The sequence below is a fragment of the Toxorhynchites rutilus genome, chromosome 2 (genome assembly GCF_029784135.1).
Source record: "Toxorhynchites rutilus septentrionalis strain SRP chromosome 2, ASM2978413v1, whole genome shotgun sequence".
Lineage (NCBI taxonomy): Eukaryota > Metazoa > Arthropoda > Insecta > Diptera > Culicidae > Toxorhynchites > Toxorhynchites rutilus.
The window spans coordinates 174,540,661-174,566,667 of NC_073745.1; the positions used below are offsets into that span (position 1 = coordinate 174,540,661).

At 39.1% G+C, this 26,007-nt stretch overlaps 1 protein-coding gene across 3 annotated transcripts in view; it reads left to right on the forward strand.

Moving 5' to 3' along the window:
• LOC129764232 (JNK-interacting protein 3) overlaps positions 1-26,007 on the forward strand; it is a 211,645-nt gene that overhangs the window by 18,892 nt on the left and 166,746 nt on the right. For all 3 annotated transcript variants that reach the window (XM_055763114.1, XM_055763113.1, XM_055763115.1), the window contains one exon: positions 20,815-21,383. In XM_055763114.1, the coding sequence (XP_055619089.1) occupies positions 20,815-21,383 (569 nt within the window). The remainder of the gene's footprint in view (positions 1-20,814; positions 21,384-26,007) is intronic.

The window sequence follows — 26,007 nt, forward strand, 5'->3', positions numbered from 1 at the left end:
AGGTATGCTCTACGTGGCCTGCCCTGGAATGATCCAACCAACCTACCACCCTATGAACAGCGCTGTGCACTTATTGGAATGCAAACCCTGGAAAGCCGACGATTGATGCTACAGAGAATTTTTATTTTCGATGTATTAACAGACAAAATTGACTGCAGCTATCTACTTCGAAACGTTAGCCTACACGCACCATCCCGACAGCTACGCCACCATCGAGTCCTGGCGATGCCTAATCACCGTACCATATATGGGCAAAATAATCCATTAGACGCTTGCTGCCGCGTCTTTAACGAGGTATCTGAACTGTTCGATTTTAATATTAGTAGGTTAATCTATAAGAATAGAATTAAGTCCCTATAAGCAGTCTGTACAACCATTAGGTCGAAGACGTTTGACATTAAATAAATTTTGAAGATCAGGATCCCGGCTACCTAAGATATCCCGGACGGGGATATCCGATTGTCTGCCTTGTGCTCTCAGTGCTCTAGAGAGCTGAGAGCGAGCAGCATGGAACCGGATACACGACCAGACAACATGCTCGATGTCGTGGTAGCCATCGCCACAATCACAAAGATTGTTTGCTGCGAGCCCAATGCGATAGAGATGCGCGTTTAGGTTGTAGTGATTGGACATAAGCCGAGATATCACGCGAATGAAATCACGACCTACATTCAATCCCTTGAACCATGCACTCGTCGAGACCTTAGGGATAATCGTGTGTAACCAACGACCGAACTCATCTTCACTCCACATGCGCTGCCAACTAACGAGTGTGTCCTGACGAGGAATGTGAAAAAAATCATTATAGGCAATTTGCCTTTCAAAAATTGTGCCTTCTGAAGCGCCCACCTTAGCTAGCGAGTCCGCTTTCTCATTCCCCGGAATCGAGCAATGAGAGGGAACCCATGCTAAGGTAATCTTGAATAATTTTTCGACCAAAACACTCAATAGATGTCTTATTCTTGTTAGGAAATAAGATGAGCGTTTATCAACTTTCATTGAGCGGATTGCCTCTATTGAGCTGAGACTGTCTGAAAAAATAAAATAATGGTCGATGGGCAGTGTTTCAATGATCCCTAGAGCATAGTATATCGCACCCATTTCTGCGACATACACGGAACAAGGATCTTTGAGTTTAAAAGAGGCACTGGAATTTTCATTGAAGATGCCGAAGCCAGTGGACCCGTTTATGTATGAACCGTCAGTAAAGAACATTTTATCAGATCCAACTTTCCCATATTTTTCCGAAAATATCGACGGAATAACATTGGAGCGTAGGTGATCTGGTATTCCATGGATTTTTTGTGGCATGGACAGATCAAAAATGACAGAGGAATTGCAAAAGTATGGGAAGCAAACTTGGTTGGAGATGCCTGGTGAAGGGTGCACATCGTGGGTAAGGTACTCATGGTATAAAGACATAAAACTTGACTGAGGAGTCAGTTGTAGTAGATTTTCGAAGTTATCAATCACCAATGGATTCATGATCTTGCAACGGATGAGAAATCTGTAGGATAATTCTGTGAACCGAAGAGTAAGCGGGCGTACTCCTGCCAAAACTTCGAGACTCATCGTATGTGTCGAATGCAAACACCCCATGGCTATACGCAAGCAACGATATTGTATTCTCTCCAGCTTGAGAATATGAATCCTGGCAGCTGATCGGAAGCAAAAACTGCCATATTCTAACACTGATAATATCGTTGTTTTGTACAACTGAATGAGGTCTCCTGGATGGGCACCCCACCATGTTCCGGTTATTGTTTGGAGAAAATTGATTCTTTGCTGGCATTTCTGTTTCAAATACGCAATGTGTCTTCCCCAGGTACATTTAGAATCAAAATATACACCCAGGTATTTGACAAACATAGAGTGTTGGATCGTTTAGGTAAAGCTGGAATTGGGCGGGTTCGTGCTTCCTAGAAAAAACGACCATTTCAGTTTTCTCCGTAGAGAATTCGATACCCAGCTTGAGGGCCCACGTGAACAGATTGTTCAGGGTATCTTGCAACGACTTTTGCAGAACGACGGGATTAGTACCCGTGATGGAAATAACTCCATCGTCTGCAAGTTGTCTCAGCGTGCAGTCTCTAGTTAGACAATCATCCATATCATTGACGTAAAAACTGTACAAGAGGGGGCTTAAGCAGGAGCCTTGTGGTAGGCCCATAAAACTGTAACGAGAAGATTTTGAGTTGCCATGAGAGAAATTCATGTGCTTTTCTGACAGTAAATTGTACAGGAAATTATTCAGAATTGGTGAAAGTCCACGATTATGAAGCTTCTCTGAGAGAATTTCCATGGAAATTGAATCAAATGCCCCTTTGATTACGAGAAAAACGGAAGCCATTTGTTCTTTGCGAGCAAATGCGATTTGGATTTCAGAAGATAGCAGCGCGAGACAATCATTCGTCCCTTTACCTCGGCGGAAGCCAAACTGCGTATTTGACAGCAAATTGTTCGTTTCGACCCACTTGTCCAAACGAAGTAGAATCATTTTCTCTAACAATTTGCGAATACAGGATAACATTGCAATCGGCCTATACGAGTTATGATCGCAAGCCGGCTTGTTGGGTTTTCGTATGGCTATCACTCTCACTTGTCTCCAGTCATGCGGGACAATATTCAGCTCCAGAAACTTGTTGAACAAGTTCAGCAAACGCTGTTTTGCCAAGTCGGGAAGATTCTTCAACAAGTTGAATTTAATCTTGTCCGACCCCGGAGCTGAATTGTTACATGAGAGGAGGGCAATTGAGAATTCTACCATCGAAAAATTCTCATAATCGCATTGGAGCGGATTATCGCGTACGACGCTTTGTGCAGGAACTGAATCGGGACAAACCTTCCTTGCAAATTTGAAAATCCAACGGTCAGAGTATTCCTCACTTTCATTGGTATGGTTCCAGCCACGCATTCTCCTAGCCGTATTCCAAAGAGTACTCATAGCGGTCTCCCTTGACAAACCATTGACGAATTTCCGCCAATATCCACGCTTTTTTGCTTTAATCAGACCTTTTAGTTTGGCTTCTAGAGCTTGATACTTTCGAAACCATTCCACTAATCCAGTTTTCCTGAATTTTTTGAAAGCGGATGATTTTTCAAGGTAGACCTTTGAACACTCCCTGTCCCACCAAAGTGATGGAGGACGACGTCGGAAAGTGGTAGCAGGAACACGTTTCTTTTGAGCTTGAAGTGCGCTATCGTAAATCAAACTTGATATAAAATTATACTCTTCAAGGGGAGGAAGTTCATGCATCGAAATGATTGCTTCAGATATTAATTCTGCAAATTTTCTCCAGTCAATATTCTTCGTGAGGTCATACGCAATATCGACTGACTCACTAGATTTTGATTCATTGGCGATCGATAAAATTATTGGTAGGTGATCACTACCGTGGGGATCTTGGATTACCTTCCATGTGCAATCCAGGGATAATGAAGAAGAGCAGAGAGATATGTCTAGCATGCTTGCTCGTTGATTCCGTTGATTGATTGATGACATTTTTTGGATCGATTGTGTGTCGAACATTTTAATTCTACCCAACCACGAAGGATCCATGAGAAATCTTAGGTCTACGAGAAACACCTCTAGAACAAAAGCAAAAATCGCTTACTTTCTGATTTTTGGAATTTTTTATACCCGACGACGGAGGATACATGAGAAACCAGAAAAGGTCACCCGGGAACACCTCTGCAATAAAGTGAACCTACAATATCCCTATACTTTCTAATTTTTTTTTGTACCCGACTTTTACCATGAGAATCCTGAGAAGGTCACCGGGAAATACCTCCAAAACAAAACGGAATCATATATGATTATGTGCGTGATTCATCGCGCTCTTAATTTTTTTTTCTGGTTAATCATATATCCCAGCGCGTGGCGGGCTCTTCGATCTAGGATCTTAAATCTCAAATTTAAAATTTGAGTATCCTGGTATCCGATTTCTTCCTGAAGGCGGATCCTTATGCAAAGTTCATATTGGGAATCTGGAAATCTGAAAGAAATTTTGCTTCCCAAATCAAATTAGTACTCTATGTAAATGAAAATAACTTTTACTTGCAAGTAGTGAAAAAATATCATACAAAAGATAATTTTGTATATTAATGGTAAATTTTGGTGAGAATATCTGAAAATTTATGGAAAATAGTTTAAATTAGGGTAAGAACAACGTACTTTTAGTAGGTAAATAACGCCAAGAAAAAAATTCCATACAAATTTTAGCAATTAAAAACTGCCTTAGGACCGACCGACTAATCTAATAGAGAATAGTTGGCCTCATACAAACTTATGTATCCAGATGTCGACACCATTCTACCGTCAACGCGGCGAATAGGGGTCTTGCTACACACAGCGGCGTACTGAGGGTAGACAACGCCCCCGGCAAGCTATGAAAATGGCGCCCAAAAAGTAGCACTTGTTTCGATTTTTTTCACTTGTGTGCTTTAGCTGAAGCAAAATGATCTACAATTGCATCTAATGTAAGGTCTTAGCGAATGCCGAACGAATGAATTACCAAGCCATTGAGTCGGGCTTGTTTCAATTTAGAGCACAGATATTTTTTAAACAATTTGAACTTGCTGAAACAGCGTTCGCACGATGCCGATGCGTCGTCTCGATGTTAGAATAAAATGCTTCGAGAGAATATCTGAGAATGATGTTCAAGATGCCTAAAGACGTCGAAGACTTTGAAAAATCATAACTCAAAAACGAAACAACCGCTTCCCTGGTTTCGAGATATGTTGTGTGAAAAATACTCAGCTTTCCAGAAAAAATATAAAAAACTATAGCGCCTTTTGTCCCGAAACTATGAAAACAATAAAAAACGAATACAATCAATAATAACGAGACAAATGCCATACAAATGAAGCACAAATTTCTGCATTACTCGAGAATTAAGCAAGCAGGGGGGGCTGCCATACAAATGAAACACAAATTTCTGCATTACTCGAGAATTAATCAAGCAAATAAAACAAAATTTGGCATGTGGAGGTTATAGGGTGCAATAAATGTTTTTACGGTAGTGAGATACTCCATCCCACCCTCTAAGAGGGGACTGCCATACAAATGAAACACAAATTTCTGCATTACTCGCGAATTAATCAAGCAAATGAAACCAAATTAGGCATATGGAGGTTTAAGGGTGCAGTAAATGATTCTATTGTGGTTAGACACTCCACCCCCCTCTCTAACAAGGGGCTGCCATACAAATGAAATAGAATTTTCTGCATGACTCGAGAATTAATCGAACAAATGAATGAAATTTGGCATGTGGAGGTTTTAGGGTGCACAGGGTGTCGACTACCTGGAAAAACCTTGAAAATCAGGGAATATCAGGGAATTCAAACAATACCAGGTAAAATCAGGGAATATCAGTGAATTCCTTTCCCAATCTGGAAAAAACTCAATTCCGTCGTTTAGAATTTCAATTATTGCAGTAATTAGAAATTCTATGATTCAAAAAAATTGCACTTTACTAGTTTGACTCTCTGTAGGTTTTTCAGTATGTTGTTTGCTTTTGCATGTAGGTGGATTTAGTCCGCAGCGCAAAAGTAGACGGCGTCTTCATAATCGCGCTGTTTTTGCTGGTATTTGGTAGATATGTTTGCATAAGCAGAAAAAAGGTACGATGAATAAAGTTATCTGGCATTCTTCCTCAACTGTCAACTGAAACGAATGTATGAAGTTTTGGTCATTTTCCCCGTTTCTTTTATAAACTTGCACAAAATATTACTAATATCTAATAACATTGGAAGCATAACAGTACTCAGTATGAGATTGCAGGCAGAATCACTCTCCATGGTATTTGGCTGCAAGATCTGAAGTTTTCATCATGGTTGAAGCAAATCGACTTTACCCAGGATACGCGTGCTGTTCCGTATTTACAATAAGAGCTTGAACCGGCCACCTCCAGGTTATGTTGATAACTTACTTGTGCAATCAGTACCTGCAGTTCAACTTCAACCAATTCACTTCCTTTTTTTCTTCTTCGACTTCTTCGACAGTTATGCATTGTCGTTGGTTTCGACGAGTCTTTGAACAAGACTACGAAGAGGCTGGAGATGAATCTGAATGTCAGATTCTGGGATGAAAAAGAGAAGGAGGTGATTAATCGTTACATGAAGTCAATGTTCTTAGGACTTTTCAAGTATCAGACCAACCTTCAGCTTTCGAAGAACTTCTTCTCTTGTCGGAAGACGGCATTGACGAGAATTGGTTTCGCGAGCTGCAAAAAATTTCACGGTACATCTAGTAATGGATGTGTTCAAAAGCTGGCCAACATTTCACGACGGACAAATTATGCAATTTCGTGTTGGGCGCGAAATAATGTTAACAGCACTGGTTTTAAAGCTTCGGAAGCTTTCATGTATCCTGAGACGAATGCCCTAACCTCTCTTGATCCGTCATTGATTTCAATCATTTTTTTTTTGGAAAATGATTTGATACTCATTCAAGGAAAGCCGGAAGAAAGAAGGTTTTGCGTCAAATGAATCAAAGTGAATGAAACAACTACGAAAAACAGAAACAACATTTCTCGAGGTGAAACGACTTGTTTGTGGAAAATGCACAGGAGGAAGCCGGAAAATTGTAACAGTTTCGTAAAATTGATCCAAATCAGAATGCAAATTCGTCGTTTTGTGTTAGTGTTAAAGGATCTGGAATTATGTTTGAAAAATTGCTTGAATATCAGGGATTTTTTTTCGGCAATAAATGTATCTATGGTGGTTAGATACTCCTCCCCCCTCTCTTAAGAGGGAAGGGGGGGCTGGTTCTGCCATACAAATGAAACACAGATTTTCGCATTACTCGAGAACTAATCAAGCAAATAAAACCAAGTTTGGCATGTAACGTAACGGAGGAACATGTTATTTGCAAGTGGTTGAAAAATCTTGAACGAGAATTGTGTCTGAGAATAATCTGATATTTTGGTAGAAGTACTAGGAATTTTATAGTAAAAGGTAATTTTAAAGGGTAGATATAGAAGATCAATCAATGAATAATTCTGCGATTGGACCCATGAACAGCGCTTAGTAAGAAAACGTGGATGTGATTACGAAAAATAAATGTTGGACGGGACGAAGTTTGCCGGGTCAGCTAGCCAACAATATTTTCTATCAGCATCTTTTCCAAGTTTTAACTTTTAGCTTCTGTTCTACGTATAATTTTGTTTCTTTACAGCGACTTGTTTTATTTGTTATATCAGATTAATTGTTAAAACTTTCGAACAATAATTCTGCTGATGCAATACTCCTTTCGCTGTTCAAAAGGCTTCGTATGCTTCAATAAAATTCCCTTCGATTGATGCTATTGTTGCTGTTTTCGACTTCGAATTCGATCTTGGGGAAACTCGTGAAACAAACCTTCATTTAGAGCCAACGATACATTCTTTTTATTTTATATTTTTTTTTGGGAACGACTGCTGTTGTGCATGACGGATTTTAGTAACGTGTAAATATTAGACAGGCAGGAGATTAGGAAAAGTCTACGCTTTGGCCTCTTCTGCGCTTGAGCTTGAGCTTGGGCAGACTGTACAATTCGTAGTTGCTCTCCGTGATTGACCTGAACCAACCAAATTGCACAAAGAACACACAGAATGACGCTTGGGACTAGCAAATCATTCTCGTTGTGCAATTTTCGGCGATTCAAGCTTTAAATGGTCAATAACGACGCCGGCCACGTCCTTACAGTCACCAGGGGAAGGGAAGGAATGTTAGTATGATATTCGCCGCCCGAAGGCCAGAAGGGTCGCCTCTATAGCGTGGTTCCCTAGCGTTTATCATGGAAGGGATAGTTGTTAGTGGAAATGGTTAAGAAAAAATCAGGATTCACTGCGGTAAGTGATGTGATTCTAAAATCTTAAATTTTATTTTTTTAATATTTAAATTTTGACGTAGGACTACGTCTTTCATTTCTATACCGGGGTGTAAAATCAAAGTTTCGAAAACGAAAGCGTTACGCCGAAGACCGAGATTTTGAGTGTTAATAGCTCCTAAACAACTGAACGAAATGGTATGATAAACACTTCATTCGAAAGATAAAATGTCTACGCGTTCTATACTTGTTACTTTCTGATCCAAAAACTTGTTTCAATAGTCTTAAATTTGCTTTCAAAATAGGCTATTGAAATCACCAATCGGTATATAAGCGAGCGCCGCTCGGAAATCCACTCAGTTCTAATTGAACAGCGATTGGAGCATGTTGTCGCTGTTGTGGTGAAGCTCTTCATTTATCATGAAAGCGCGGATGAACGGTGTCACCAAGAGCCTGTTTGTGCACCTTAGGCCAGAAGGGAATCCATCAGGAGGAGAGTGATGCTACAAACGGTTCCCCGGGAAGATCTCGAAGCAGCCGCTACACACACACACATACACGCACGGAATTCTTTCCGTTTGTATCGAGAAAGATCCGGAAAATAATCTGCCAGTTCCTCTAGGAATTTAGAAATACATTCATGTGAAAGAGTTTATTTGAATGTTTTCTATCCATGTAACACTGTGACCAAATATGTTTCAATCAAGTGCTATTAACAGATGGTTATCGAGTTAGCATTAACCACTTGTGGGCTTCCAGTATCGAGGAAAATGTGGAAATATCTAATCGTTACTGAAAATAATCTGCCAGTTCCTCTGGGAATTTAAAATTACATTCATATGAAAGAGTTTATTTTAATGTTTTCTATCCAAATAACACTGTGACCAAATACATTAGGTTTTGTGATTTTTCAATCAATCGCAATCAACAGGATAGCTTCTGAAGATTATTCTTCCCCATCAGTAGGATATTTCCGTATCCAATATTGGATGCATAAAACCTTGTGCCTCCAACGTAACGCTCTCGTTTTCGAAGTTCTCCAAATATTCATTCATTCAGAATGAATTCAGATTCAACTTCATACAAATGATCTCTAAATCAACGATAGTCCTACGTCACCCTTGCGGTTATACCATAGATATAACCCACTTCCTGTTTTTTAACTTTTAATTTTAAATTTTTAAAATTTTTCAATTTTAAAGTTTTCAAATTTTTAAATTTTAGAACTTTGAATTTTTTTTTTAAATTCTCAGATTTTCAGATTTTAATTTTTTGATTCTTAGACTTTTAGAATTTTAACTATTTTTATTTTTGGGTTTTTGAATTTTTAATATTTAGATTTCAACACATTAGACCCCGACTTTCTCCCGCCGCGCCCTCCATTCGGTGCGCATCAAGAGCGTCCGCACAACATCAGTGTCGGTCCCAGCTCCCAAAGATTATATATAAAGATTATATAAAAAGATTATATAATTGTATAAATAAAAAATACTCAGCAATTCGATTAGAAAGTAGTCACATTTTGTAAAACATCCGAAACCAAACCGTTCATATTTTCATTTTACTACTCAACAACGGATGAAGAACCTCTAATCTGAGTTTAAAAAACTCATTCTAGTGCCTGGAATTGAAAAACCAGGAACCAAAAAACTAATATAAATATATAAATGCTTTCAACTTACTCACTCCAAATGAAAACTGAAATTAGAGCCTTCTGACTCAAATTATGAAAATTCTGAAATTTAAAATCTCTAACATAATTAAACCCTGGACCTGACCATGAACGCCACCCAACGGCGAAAACAAGACGAAGTGTATTTAACCTTGCATACAAATCATCTCGTCCCCACCGCGAAATGGCGCTCAAAGATTCGATGCCCTGAAAAGCGCCTTGTTTTATGGAATGGTTCCAATTTAGAAAACTTAGTACTCGTGGTTTTGAAAAAAACCATTTCGAACGCCCTCGATGCCGCCTTGTTCTGGATTTTCCACCAAAGAAGTTTGTATAAAGAACAAACTTTTTTTTTCTGCTACCTGATGCCGTTTTGCAATTGCGTTTGCCACTCGCCACTCGCTGCAATTGCCTGTTGTCTTGATGTCCACCGAACCGAATGTGTTCTGTTCCGAATGCGGGTTTTCTTATCGTCACGAGCAACTTTGCCAGCTAACTCGATCACTTCGGCGGCCGAAACTATATAACGTCGGCTAGGTGGACCGCGCTCGGCCTAACTACCCTTGCGGGGAACTCCAGATCAACACGGTTCGAGCGGGATTTTGCCTTTCCCTTCACTTTTCCTCCTTTACCATGTCCAGACATGGCTGCTTGGGTTGGTTTGTTGATGTGTTGTGATGCGAAATGATGTGGTGTACGGTTTGAATGAGAATGATCGTTACGGCAGCGGAGCGGGGATTTTAAAGCTGACTGGCTGGCTCGAGAATTACGCATGTGTGAGACTGCGACCAATGTTTCGTTCATTTTTCTCTTTTTCCTTTCCAATCGTGCTTCATTCTATTTCGCTGCTGCTCTGGTTGCCCGTTTTGGTCGGTACGATTTGAGGAGCACAAAATGGACCAATCAAAAATGGGCACATAGTGCATTTTGACAATGCTTGATATTTCACAATTATTCAATTATTTATCTCAAGAAAAATGAAATGTTATTCGTTATGATAGATGCGTAGATATATTTCCTATCAATTGATGCAAAAACCTTTGCGATCTACTGAGAAATGCTCGAGTTATAAGCGTTCCAAATCTTGCATTTTTTCCTACTTGTTCAGTGCCTAGATTTCCATTTCACCCCCTATATCTTCCGGTTAGACGTAGTCCTACGTCAAAAATGCAATTGAAAATTCTTGGATTTTGGCGTCCCAAAGGGTTAGCGGCCCCGGAAAATGCCGCGTTTGCTGCCCGCACACTCGTTACTGCCTACACATACATACAGAGCATGTGTTGGGTTGGTTTTCGATCAATTCGCTTATAAACATATTTTACTTCTCCGCAGAGCATTCAGGTACCCGGAAATCATAACTGAGGGATGGTTGATCTTTCTGGCTTAATGTGTCCTTAATTTCAACATAACAATCGCTTTTTTAGCCGTACTAACCACCGAATAAGGATATCTGCACACGAATGTTCATTATAGTCTACTTCTTCACGAGATCTACATTCCAGGGCAAAAAGCATAGAACCTACATGTGAACATATTCACCTAATCCTGCTATACAATTGTAATGTGCAGTTTGCACTGTTCCTGTGCAACTTTTAGAATAATCAATCTGCTTCCATTGATTTGGATGATAGCAATAACAGAAATTTCAAATTTTATTCGTGTATGTAAAAGTAACATAACACATCACGCGTATATCCAGATTATTTTTATGCGGAGATACGAACCTCGTAAAAAAACCGCGTTAATTGGAAGATCCGAGTAAATAAAAATTGTAAGGGGTTGTATCTAGGACACGACCGCACATTTTCGACGTAGAACTACGCAATAATATTATGCAATCCACTTGTTTACCACTTCGAATATTATTTTAGAATGCATCGAAAGTTTTGTAATAGATTATGTTCTTCGTTATAAATAAATTTTATGAACGTCCTTTTACGTTTGATATGATGCCTAGGACTACCAACATATGTGAACGGAAGAATTGTCAAACGATCATTGTATTTTACATATTCCTCTGAAATTATTGCACATCTTATGTTTACGTAGTTCTCGATCCGCGAAAGCTCATTCACCTCTAGTATCTGAAATGACGATTTTCCGAGGCTCAGTTTAAAAGTACGTTTTAGGAAAATATATTCCGGTCTGCACAACGACAAGCGAGTACAAAAGTACTCAACACCAAAAAATAAAATATTTTTCAGGCACATTCATTTTGAAGTCCGTGTTAGGGAAACACAGCTCAGTGGGGAAAGATACCCCCGACTTGCATGTTTTGACAAAGCGGATTTCCCCAGACACATTGATTTTGAAGTCCGTGTTGTATACTTGCATGTATATTTGCAGAGCGAATTTCCACAGGTACATCGATTTTTAAGTCTGTGTTGGGGAAACCGTAAATCGAGCCAATCAAAACTTGGCAGTTAGGGCGTTTAGATAACGCTTGACATTTTACAGTTATTCAATTTTTCATCTCATGAAACATAATATTTTATTAATTGTGATAGACGCGTAGAAATATTTCCAATCAATAGTTGCAAGCAACATTTCGATCTGTTAAGAAATGTTCGTGTTAAAAGCATTTGAAATACGGTAGGGTTAGCACATAAATCGGCAGAGCAAATGTATCGGAAACAGAAAGTATTTTCAGTTTTCATAAATTTAGACCGTTTAGAGATTAGCGAACTGTAATGTATAGCATATCAAACAAATCTTAGAGAATTTCCGATTCGATTGGTATGCAAGTCATGAGAATTCGTTCACAGTGAAAATAGTTATTGACGTTAACTTTATTTCATAAAAACGTGACCTGTTTTCTGATTTGGCACCCTTCCTGAAAGACGTAGCTCTACGTCAAAAATTAACCAATTGCAATCGAATTGGCTATATAGAATCGTAAACATTAATTTACACATTCTTTCCTGAAGAATACAACATTTGGCGACGAGGTCATTACGAATCCAACGCTCAAGAAGGAAGAATCGATACCATGGCACCACCTGGCGGAGATAGTCAAACTGGCGAAAATCTTATGTAGCAGATCTGACGGCAGAATCAACAAAAGGCGGAACAAAATGCAACGCTAATGGTCATCCTGGAACGCTTCGGCAGTCAAGAGGGTCCGGATCTAGCCTTCCTTCAAGTAATCCGGAATTCATTATCGAATCTCTGGCGTCCAACATTCAAGAATTCTCCTACGATCTAGATAGCTGCCAAGTTTTCGACCGGTGGTATCAAAAATATGAAGATCTCTTCCTGAAGGATGGTGCGAAATTAGACGACGCAGCGAAGGTTCGATTACTCCTGAGAAGCCTCAGTGTCAAGGTTTTCGACCTGTATATCAATTTCGTGCTCCCGAAACACCCACGGGAATTCACCTTTGAAGAAACCGTAGAGAAACTCAAGGAGCTGTTCAGTGTTCGGATTTCACTGTTCAGCAAACACTACAAATGTTTTCAAGTTTCGAAGAATAACGTTGATGATTTTGTCACCTATGCGGGAATAGTCAACAAGCATTGTGAAGACTTTGAATTACAAAAACTAACCGCAGATCAATTCAAGAGCTTGATTTTCATTTTTAGACTCCGTTCATCAAAATACACCGATATCCACACAAGACTACTCTCAAAGCTCGAAACGAATACCGAAGAAGATTGCAAGCTAGAAACATTAGTCACGGAATGTCAACGTCTTCAGAACCTCAAGTTCGATACTGCAATGGTGGAACAGAAACACAAGTCGGAAAGCTCTGTCTGTGCAATCAAGCTGAAGAAGACTCAACCGAATTAATCTGGACCGAAAACCTATGCAAGTGGTCTGGACAACCTCTCAAGCTTCTGGGCGAACTTCAAAGTACAGTCACACTTGGAGAAATCACCAGAACCGGTAAGCTTTATGTGGCCAGCAACAACTTCAATCTGTTTGGTCTGGAATGGATCGAACTGTTTGGACTTTGGGACAAGCCGTTGTCAGCAATCTGCAATCAAGTTCATCAAGAACTACCCAGCGTAATCCAGCATTACAAGTCAAGATTCACCAATGTATTCCGTCAAGGCTTTGGACATTGTTAAAAACCAAGGTACGGTTGTTCCTGAAGCCCGGAGCTGTACCAGTCTACGAACCGAAACGACCGGTTCCACTCACATTCGTTGCAAAGGTGGACGTTGAGCTGGAACGCCTACAAGAACTAGAGATTATCACTCCGGTTGACTTTTCGCAGTGGGCTGCAACAATCGTGGTAGCTAAAAAACCAGGAGGAAAGATTCGAATCTGTGCTGATTATTTAACTGGTTTGGCCCTGGAATCCTACAATTATTCGCTACCAGTTTCAGATGATATTTTCATCAAACTCAACGGCTGTAAATACTTCAGCATCATCGATCTCAGCGATGCCTATCTTCAAGTAGTAGTAGACGACGACTCGAAGAATTTACGAACCATCAACACACATCGCGGTCTCTTCCGATTCAACCGGCTTGCACCAGGGGTGAAATCCGCTCCTGGAGCGTTCCAACAGCTGATAAACTCCATGATCACGGATATCGAGGATATCGAAAATCGAATTCATCATCAAGATGCCCCCTCCTAACGATATAACCAGCTTATGATCCTTTCTTGGTGCAGTAAATTTTTACGCTAAGTTTGTCAAGGAAATGCATCAACTTCGGAGGCCACTTGACGCGTTTCTCAAGAAGAATACCTTGGTATTCGCAGTTACAAAGTTTCACCGAATGGTACTTGGCCGTAAATTTACACTCCAAACCGATCATCAGCCACTCCTGAGAATTTTCTGACCGAAAAAAGGAAAGCTGTTAGCCCGCTACCACTAACGTTCAATATGGTTCGTGGCGAAACACTCAAGTGTCCCATACTCAAGCAAGTGACGGAATACATTCAGCAAGGATGGCCTTCTTGCAGCAATGAAATCACCAACCCTGATGTTCGACCATTTTTTTCACCGTGATGCTTTGGAAGATGTGAAAGACTGTGTAATGCTGTCCAATCGATTGGTGATTCCTGAACCTTTCTGTCAACGTATCCTTAAGCAACTTCATCGAGGACATCCAGGAATAGAGAGAACGAAAGCTCTAGCGCGCAGTCATGTTTTCTGGTCAAAAATTGCTGATTTCATCAAGCGGTGCGACAGCTGTGCCACTCACTCGAAGACTCCCCCAAAAGTACCATTGCAGTCACGGCCACCCGCAAAATCTCCGTGGGAGCGGATTCACATCGATTTCGCTGGTCCTGTCAACGGTCTTTACTTTTTGGTGGTAGTCGACGCTTTTTCCAAATGGCTCGAAATCCGCATCGTTCGTTCACCTACAACAGCAGTAGTTATTGAATTTCTTGAGGAATCATTTGCTCGTTTTTGAATTTCAATCACAATTGTTTCCGATTATGGCACCCAGTTTACTTCGGATCAATTCGCTGAATTATGCAGAAAAAATGGAATGAGACATATGCGCACTTCCCCATATCATCCGCAATCAAATCGGCAAGCCGAACGGTTCGTAGATACCTTCAAGAGATCACTGCTCAAGGTCAAAGAGGGGAGAAACATCTCTTAATCAATATTTTCAATATTTTTCAATATTCAATATTTTACAATATTTATTACATTATTTTCCTTCAAGTCTATATAACCACTTCAAGTCGTGTTCTAAGCGGAAAAACACCCTCCCAAATGATGATTGGACAGAATGCGCGAACAACTTTAAGCCATCTACAACCACATCAGCCGACTAGTCAAGAAATAAACAACAACAAAACGATCAGTACAATCGCAAGCATGGTGCAGTATAACGGGCATTGGAAGCTGGAGATTCTGTTTATGCGAAAATATATCGCAGCAATACCATGTAGTCCTGGGCTCCAGGAGTTATCATCGAAGTCATCGGTCAAGTTAATTATAACGTACTATTGTATAATTGGCATGGTAGACCGAAAACTAATACGTTCTCATGCGAATCAAATCAAACGTCATAGCTGCGATCAACCTGCTCCCGATACTCCGGACACATCTCCACTTAGCATACTCGTAGATGAATTTGGATTGAAACGCAAACCACATCGTTCCAGAGTCTCGCGCGTGCAGTGATCGATAGCAGACGTGTTATTTGTTCGTTCCTTATTTAGATTCATTTTCTAGTGTTCTAGTGGCGTCATGGAAAAGAACACTGTTTCCAAAACAGTCCGAAAGTTGTTTCCGAAGAAGCTTAGCAACCATTGATTTGAAGAGTGATGTTTTTATGTTGAAATGGGAGAAATTAACAAACCAAAGCATACCAATTCATGGTGCTCTGTTGAAGACGGTGCTCAGTTTCTTATATTTAACGTGCCGCAGTGCTAGGCTGCATATGTGTGTGCTTGTGATTGTAGCGCAGTTTGAAGCGAAGGGTCCCTCCTGCATTGGTGAGAACCCCAGAACAACATTTATGTAAGCGACACGATGATGAGTTGAACAAGCTAAGTTAATTTTTCCTACTCTCTTTCTCTCAATCCCTCATATTTTCTGTTACCCTCAACTGTTGTTTTACTGTTTTATGGTGTAAAGGAGTATTTGGTTTGTTTGTATTTGTTTGTAGCCTGCCTTGTCGCGTGTAGTTAAACTATTTTTGCATACAGAGTGAGGGGTGGACAAAAGTACAGCAGAAAAAAGAAATGAAGCGGTAAAAAAGGAGTGTTGGGAAAGTGCCTCTGTGTGACAACGAGCGAGAGAGATTATCGTAGTGAGAGTGTTGTATCTATGAACGTGAGGTTTTTTTTTCTCAATCCCATGAGCGAATGGATGTAAGTGGGAATGCAATAGAGCGAAAGAAACATGGTCATCGTCCTCGCTCACCATGGATAGTTTTTTCCTTTTATTTTTCTTATACGTCTGTGTTTGTGTTCGTTGATGCTAGATTAATCTCTTCGCTCGTATATTTGCACCCTTTTCACTACACAGCGCCGCACTCTGAGAGTGGCGGTCTCGCGAAGCCAAGCCAACCTAATGCAGTTAGGGTTGCTCATTTTTTATCAGCCAAATATTTACGGTCGTTGCTTCTGCATTTGTCTTTCCGCAACCATAGAAGTTGAAATGTGAAATTGCACTGTAATTCTTTCTGAGGTATCTTTAAACTTGGATTAATATCTGAAGGTGGTGCAAATTTGTCGGGCTCGGGTCCTTACTTTACTGTATTGTGTTATTGTTGTCTTATTTTAAATCGCGTATATATCTGTGTCTGTAGATCACATTATCATTTCTGTAACCTTGTTGTGCATATACAAGTTCCTGTTTTTGTATTCCAGTTTTCAAATTCCAAACATCCTTAACAGTGTATCCGCTGGAGACTGTGTAAAATTGTAATTATTGTATTTTTTGTATTATTATTTGTAGAATATAAAATGTTAACTTTTAAGAGTTCTGTGTTTGGTTTTAGTCTGACCTTCTTAGGTTTAAAAATAACTTCGGTCGTTGCGATTGAATAATATTTTCAAAGATAATACAATAGGTTTGGTCTCCATGATTGAATAAAAATGTATAGATCAAGAGTTTTTAAAGGAGTTTTTCAGGAAAAATATCTATTTACTACGCACGATGAATAATGAAATGCATGATAAGAATGTATATTCTCTTCAAATCACATTCGCCGAATAGTTGAGAGTTCACATTTTTAGAATCACATCACTTACCGCAGTGAATCCTGATTTTTCTTAACAATTCCCACTAACAACTATCCCTTCCATGATAAACGCTAGGGAACCACGCTATAGAGGCGACCCTTCTGGCCTTCGGGCGGCGAATATCATACTAACATTCCTTCCCTTCCCCTGGTGACTGTAAGGACGTGGCCGGCGTCGTTATTGACCATTTAAAGCTCGAATCACCGAAAATTGCACAACGAGAATGATTTGCTAGTCCCAAGCGTCATTCTGTGTGTTCTTTGGGCAATTTGGTTGGTTCAGGTCAATCACGGAGAGCAACTACGAATTGTACAGTCTACCCAAGCTCAAGCTCAAGCTGAAACGCAAACCACATCGTTCCAACCACCTGAATATCGTTCCAGATCCGACTGAAGCTGAAGGTGAAGCTGATCCTAAAAATTCTTCTGTAGATTACTCAGTAGAAGAACAACAGCTTCAATCCGATTCAGAAGATCTAGAATTGTCAGCAAGAATCAATAGTAATAACCCATCACAAGAGGTGCATCCTGTAGCCCGTAACCCACTACTAGTCGACCAAAGCGAATAATCCAGATGCCATCAAGACTAGATCCTTTCCTGGTATTCTGGAAATAAGAAGGGAGGAATGTTGCATATCACAGAGTAGCCAACTAGAAAACAGGTCACGTTTTTATGAAATAAAGTTAACGTTGAGAACTATTTTCACTGTGAACGCATTCTCATGATTTGCATACCAATCGAATCGGAAATTCTCTAAGATTTGTTTTATATGCTATACATTACAATTCGCTAATCTCTAAACGGTTTAAATTCATGAAAACTGGAAGAACTTTCTTTTTTCCCATACATTTCTTCTGCCGATTTGTGTGCTAACCCTACCATTATTTCGAATGCTTATAACTCGAACATTTCTTAACAGATCGGAAAGATGTTTGCATAATTGATAGGAAATATTTCTACGCGTCCATCACAATTAATAAAATGTTATTTTTCATGAGATGAACAATTGAATAACTGTAACATATCAAGCGTTATCTAAACGCCCTAACTGCCAAGTTTTGATTGACGTGATTTTTTGATTACGGTTTCCCCAACACAGATTTTTCCAAATCTATGTACCTGTAGATATCCGCTTTGCAAATATACATGCAAGTCGGGTGTATTTTTTCCCATTGAGCTGTATTTCCTTAACACGGACTTCAAAACTAATGTGCCTGGGACAATCCGCTATGCAAATACATGCAAGTCGGAGTATTTTTTGGTGTTGAGTACTTTTGTACTCGCTTGTCGTTGTGCAGAGCGGAATATTTTTCCTTAAAACGTTCTTCAAACTGAGAACTGAGAACAAACTGGGAAAATCGACGAACAAACTGGGTAACGACGAACGACGAACATAATCTATTACAAAAATGTCAATGCATTCTAAAATAATATTCGAAGTGGTAAACAAGTAGATTGGATAATATAATTGCGTAGTGCTACGTCGAAAATATGCGGTCGTGTCCTAGATACAACCCCTTACATTTTTTTTTATTAAAATCCCACATTTCTTTTATTATGATAGATATATTTTAAATCTCGCTTTTCCAAATCGAAAAATCACATATATATTAAAAAAAAATATATATATTAGTGATCTCTTAATTTTTTGTTCATATTATCCTCATGTTGTCTTCACTCTTCGCTACCTTTAAAATTTTCACTTTTATTATTGTTTTTTTTTTCTAGTTTGTATCCTCAATTATTCTTCCTTCATTTTCTCCATGTTTTATTTTCTTTTTTTATATATATTTCTCTATTTCAAGTAACTTTCCTTCCTCTTTATTATTGATTTTCTTTGCGCTATATCATCTTTGATTTTTCTGGTTTTTTCAATATAGTTTTTTCCCGCATCCTCTTCTCCAATTATCTTTTTCTCTAACCCATTATTTTAACAAAAACTTTTGTTATTCCCTTTGTTTTGCATTCCATTCCATTTTATTATCTTAATTTTATTCAAAACATTTTTTTTCTTTTTTAATCATTTGTATCTCTATAATTTTCTTCTTTTATTGTTTTCCTCCTATATACATGTGAATCGAAATCACCTTTACAATAATAGCAGAGCTATTATGATTTTCCAGCCCTTCGGTACATTCAAAAGTTATTTTAACAATTAATGGACGCATTTTTGTTATAGTTTAGTTGTGGGTAATATGATATCACGTTATATGTAGTTTTCCAATATATCTACTTTTTTCTTCCAGTATGTTTTTTTCTCCCCTTTATTTATTTGTTTCACCTATTTGTTTTCATTCTGCATACTCTTCTTTTTTTAATCTTATTAAATCATCATTTTGTTCATTTACTTTTTTCCATCAACATGTGCATGCTTTAACTTCAATTTTTATTGATTTCTCCTTCATATTCCCTGCTTTAACTACTTTTTCTTTCTGTATGTTTTTTTTTCTCCCCTTTAGGTTTTTCTCTTTATTACTTAGTATTTCTTTCCTTCACACAATATTTATTAATTTTCTTTATTCTTCTTATTAAACCATCATTTTGTCCATTTACTTTTTTCCATCAATTTGTGCATTCTTTAACTTTAATTTTCATTGATTTACCCTTCATATTCCCTGCTCTATCTGTCGATTCAACTTTTATTTTCACCTACACATTTCACATTTTATACTATGTCTTTCTCTTCAACTTCCATTCGTTTTCTGTATCTCGTTTATCATTTTTTTCAAGTCGTTTTTTTAGCCAATCGGTCTCTTCAACACTATTTTTAACTTGTGTTTTTAGATTATAGATCATTCCCCGTTCCAGAATTGTCTCCAGTTTTAAAATCCTTTGTTCAAATTCGACGAATTTCGTTTGCGTGTTATATTTATGTTCGTTCACTTTGTCTCCCGCTCGTTCTTGGGGAGCAAACTTGCACTTCCACTTAATAACTTCCTTTGCAATGTTTCTCTGGACACACGTAAACTGCTTTAAACTGCTGAGGTTATCACTGCGACTGCTTCGGTGCGTTATCACTGCGACGGATGACTATACTGTATGATACGATACGTTTTAGGCAACAGCCAGAAAAAAGTCGCAGCAAATGAAACCAAAACAAAAACAGTCAAAATCCTTCTGTCACTCAGTTTCACTCAGTGTCACTAGTTTCAAGGCGTTTTTGATCAGAAAGAAACACAGACAATCGCTATTGATACACTAATAAGTACACGACGGATTTCGTGCCAACTTGCACCAGTCAGAAATGGTCACCTTACTTGCGGTATGCTTTACCGCTGACACCAGATGTCCTTTACCGGACTAAACATTCTGTAAAGTGGGCGGCCACGAGCCACATAGAAACCCGAGCTTGTTTTTTTTATTCGCGGTACTAAAGTTAGTGTCAGTAAAAATAATTAAACCTGGTCAGCGACACAAATGAAGTTCGAACGAGCTAACGTTCGACGTTTTAGGTGAAAGGGTTAGGAAATACTTGGTTTATTCATTTCTTTATGAAGCAGCAGATTTTGAAATACGATGTTTCAAAAAAATGGGCTTGACGGTGAAAACGAAATGATTTGTATTGAAGGTTATATGTACGTCATTTCGTTTTCACCGTGAAGTGAAGTTCGCTATCAGGCCCAATGTATACCTTTGATTCTTCAATCGATGCTCCATTCTATTTTAGGTGTGCATTGTTGCAGCTGATGGAACCGACTCAAATAGTTTCAGCACTAAAAAAGATGATATGGGAATGAGTGAGGAGAATGATCATACCAAGGATGAAACGGAAGACAACGAGGAACATAACCAATCGAAAGAACCATTCGTATCATCTGTTGGTCCAACGATGTGGATGGGAGCACAGAATGGCATGCTGTATGTTCATAGTTCCATAACGAGATGGAATATCTGTTTGCATAAAGTGAAGTTACCAGATTCTGTTTTATCGATCGTACACGTTGAATCACGAGTTGTAGTAGCACTAGCAAATGGAAGTCTTGCCATATTCAGGAGAAAGCTAAATGGAGAATGGGACACCAATAATTATCACATGCTTACATTAGGATCACCTAAACATTCTATAAGATGCCTTGCAATAGTAGGTGATAAAGTTTGGGCGGCACATCGCAACCGGATTTACGTAATTGACGTGATATCTTTAACTGTTTTGCATTCATTTGAAGCTCATCCTAGGAAAGAAAGTCAAATAAGACAGATGACTGCTACAGGTCTAGGCGTTTGGATATCCATAAGGTTAGTTTTAATCGTTGTTACAGATTCTCATTTTTGATATCAGAATTATACATAAATAATCAATATTCATTCATTCATTCATCCCATTTTACAATTGAAATGAAAGAAAGTTAAATTAAGCGAGTATCTAGTCGCAATAGCAGCGAACAGCAATTTTAGCGAATACTTAGTTCCACTTCAACCCTCCTATACTCGCGCATCTGACAGACCGAGAATCAATGGGGTGGCAGAATTAAATGACTATTAAAACTGAATGAAGTTGAAGAAAAAATATTTTCTAGAGTTTTTTCATTCATTTATTTTTCTTTAAATAAATGCCAATAACGTCTAAAAATACACAATAGCATAATTACAAAGGCACGCGCTGGGGGTCTTCGTAGCCACTTGGTTACGCGTTCGCTTACTAAGCGATCGGTCGTGAGTTCAATCTCAGGGCCCTCAATTGACCATCTTTGTGTTGTTATAGAATAACTACGTCCACGCAAACATCATCAGCGATGGAGATCGATCCACGGTCGAAATTAGATCGATTCATCCATACAACTGCTCTGCTCTGCAAGAAACATCGGGCTGCTGTTCTATAAATAACCCAACAATGATCAATATCAACTGTCTCCGCTGTCCGTTCTGCTGAACAATGGAAGAACAGAAAGAATACCCTTATGCCGAAATGGCTACTACTGTGTAATTTACCATAATGTAATGGAACAGAAAACTTAACGCCTAAATGACTACTACTAACTACTGTGTAATTTACAGTTTATAGAAACATAAACATATGTACATGTACACGATTAAAACCCGGCTCTGTTACAGCTAAAATGCTAATAAGCCTAATAAATAAATAAATGGGATAAAAAAAAGGCACGCGCAGTCTGTGAGTATACGAGTTACGATTCTGCGCGCGAGTACAAGTGAGTTAAATGAATATACAACCATTCCAAGCCAAACCGATATAGTGGTTCTCAGATTTTTGTGAAAAGTGGTATATTTTTTCATTATCGCAAAATATTAGATCTGTATTATTTTTTTTTCATTAGGGTGCCCATTTCCATTTTAGGGTGTCCGAAAAATTCACGTTTTCGCCTTTTTTTTTTTCCAAAAATGACTTTTTTTTGGAAATTCACAACTTTTGAGCTAATGTACCGATTCGGATGATCGACATATCAAATTAAAAACAATTAGAGTCTCCGCAAACTGCAGGCTTTTTTTCAGCTGAAAGTTTGGTCGGGTTGGAATGCTAGTGCGCACACCGAGCCAACCAAACAGTCAGGTTGGTAAAGAGTGCGCAACTAGCCAACTGTCGGTCGAATACTCTCGAAAGACTGTATTAAATTTGTGTTTGACAACGGAGAAGAGAACGGTGAAGGAAAATAAAGAGAGAATCAGAGAGCATTGGGTTCATCCCATTCACAGTGATTCGCACGGCACGTATGTCGGATACCAAAATTGAGAGCGAATGGAGAGCGAATTGAACTGTCAGCCGATAAACAATCGTCGTGTGTGAGTAGATCGATGCCAGCCAATACTGATTCAACGGACGGTCGATAGTTGACCGTCCGAATAGTTTGAATGCAATCGGGAAGCCTATCAAACTTTTGACGTAGGACTACGTCTTTCATTTCTATACCGGGGTGTAAAATCAAAGTTTCGAAAACGAAAGCGTTACACCGGAGACCGAGATTTTGAGCGTTAATAGCTCCTAAACAACTGAACGAAATGGTATGATAAACACTTCATTCGAGAGATAAAATGTCTACGCGTTCTATACTTGTTACTTTCTGATCCAAAAACTTGTTTCAATAGTCTTAAATTTGCTTTCAAAACAGGCTATTGAAATCACCAATCGGTATATAAGCGAGCGCCGCTCGGAAATCCACTCAGTTCTAATTGAACAGCGATTGGAGCATGTTGTCGCTGTTGTGGTGAAGCTCTTCGTTTATCATGAAAGCGCGGATGAACGGTGTCACCAAGAGCCTGTTTGTGCACCCTAGGCCAGAAGGGAATCCATCAGGAGGAGAGTGATGCCACAAACGTTTCCCCGGGAAGACATCGCTACACACACATACACGCGCGGAATTCTTTCCGTTTGGATGCCATTTAGCATTGAGAAAGTTCCGGAAAGATCTAATCTTTTCTGGAAAATAATCTGCCAGTTCCTCTGGGAATTTAAAAATACATTCATGTGAAAGAGTTTATTTGAATGTTTTCTATCCATGTAACACATGTAACCAAATACATTTGGTTTTGTGATTTTTCAATCAATCGCAATTAACAGGATAGCTTCAGAAGATTATTCTTCCCCATCAGTAGGATATTTCCGTATCCAATATTGTATGCGCCCGCAATCGATTATTGCTCAGTCGCCGAAAGTTCCGAGCTCAGAGAGTTCATTCCCCTCTAGTTTGCCTTCTAAATTGCCATCGTAAACCACACCTTCTCTCGATTCAATCACACACAAAAAGCATACTTAAGCGATATCCTGGTGGTGAGACACATTCATTCTTTGTGTGGACACCGACTGGACAACATCGTTGCTGGACGAGCTGGACGGCGAGGGATCGAGTGCCTTTCTCAAGGCAAGAGGGTGGAGGTGGTAGCGCTGGAGTAAATAGAGTAGAGTTTTCAAAGGGCCTTTCTCAAGGCTAGAGACGAATGAACTGCAAAAGTTTAAAGTCTCTATAATACAAGACCTTCCTTTTTTGAGACACATTCATTTTTCGTGAGGACATCGACAAGACAACATCGTTGCCTAACGTGCTGGAGGAGGTGAACGGCGAAGGATCGACACATACACGCGCAGAATTCTTTCCGTTTGGATGCCATTCAGCATCGTGAACGTTCCGGAAAGATCTAATCATTGCTGGAAAATGATCTGCCAGTTCCTCTGGGAATTTAAAAATACATTCATGTGAAAGAGTTTATTTGAATGTTTTCTATCCATGTAACACTGTGACCAAATATTTTTCAATCAAGTACTATTAACAGGTGGTTATCGAGTTAGTATTAACCACTGGTGGCTTCTAGTATCGAGGAAAATGTGGAAATATCTAATCGTTACTGAAAATAATCTGCTAGTTCCTCTTGGAATTTAAAAATACATTCATGTGAAAAAGTTTATTTGAATGTTTTCTATCCATGTAACACTGTGATCAAATATGTTTCAATCAAGTGCTATTAACAGATTGGTCTCGAATTAGCATTAACCACTGGTGGGCTTCCAGTATCGAGGAAAATGTAGAAATATCTAATCGTTACTGAAAATAATCTGCCAGTTCCTCTGGGAATTTAAAAATACATTCATGTGAAAGAGTTTATTTGAATGTTTTCTATCCATGTAACACTGTGACCAAATACATTTGGTTTTGTGATTTTTCAATCAATCGCAATTAACAGGATAGCTTCAGAAGATTATTCTTCCCCATCAGTAGGATATTTCCGTATCCAATATTGTATGCGCCCGCAATCGATTATTGCTCAGTCGCCGAAAGTTTCGAGCTCAGAGAGTTCATTCCCCTCTAGTTTGCCTTCCAAATTGCCATCGTAAACCACACCTCTCTCGATTCAATCACACACAAAAAGCATACTTAAGCGATATTCTGGTGGTGAGACACATTCTTTTTTCGTGAGGACATCGACAAGACAACATCGTTGCCTAACGTGCTGGAGGAGGTGGACGGCGAAGGATCGACACATACACGCGCAGAATTCTTTCCGTTTGGATGCCATTCAGCATCGAGGAAGTTCCGGAAAGATCTAATCATTGCTGGAAAATAATCTGCCAGTTCCTCTGGGAATTCAAAAATACATTCATGTGAAAGAGTTTATTTGAATGTTTTCTATCCGTGTAACACTGTGACCAAATATTTTTCAATCAAGTACTATTAACAGGTGGTTATCGAGTTAGTATTAACCACTGGTGGGCTTCCAGTATCTAATATCTAATCGTTGCTGGAAAATAATCTGCCAGTTCCCCTTGGAATTGAAAATTACATTCAAGCGAAAGAGTTTATTTTAATGTTTTCTATCCATAAAATATCCATATAATACATTTGGGTTTGTGATTTGTCAATCAAGTACAGTTAGCAGGTTAGCTTCTGAAGATTATTCTTCAGAACAAGGTTTTTCGTATCCTATATTGGATGCATAAAACCTTGTGCCTCCAACGTAACGCTCTCGTTTTCGAAGTCCCCCAAATATTCATTTATTCATTCATTCAGAATGGATTTAGATTCAACTTCGAACAAATGATCTCTAAATCAACGATAGTCCTACGTCACCCTTGCGGTTATACCATAGATATAACCCACTTCCTGTTTTTTATCGGCCGAAACTGAATCGGTGTAGTGTGCGCATATGCATATTGCTCCATACTGATTGAGTCGTCCGTTCGTGCTATTGGCCGGCAAAAGTCTGCGGTCTGCGGGGGCTGTTAGGGGCTGTCCACATACCACGTGGACAGAAAAAGCACGGTTTTAGACTACCCCCTCCCCCTCCGTGGTCAAGCGTGGACATTTTCATACCCCTACTCCCCTTTGTCCACGTGGACAATTTTCCTTTTATAATCAAAATAATAAAGGAAAGAACTGATTTGCGCCTAAATTCCATTTTTTTCCTGTCTGGA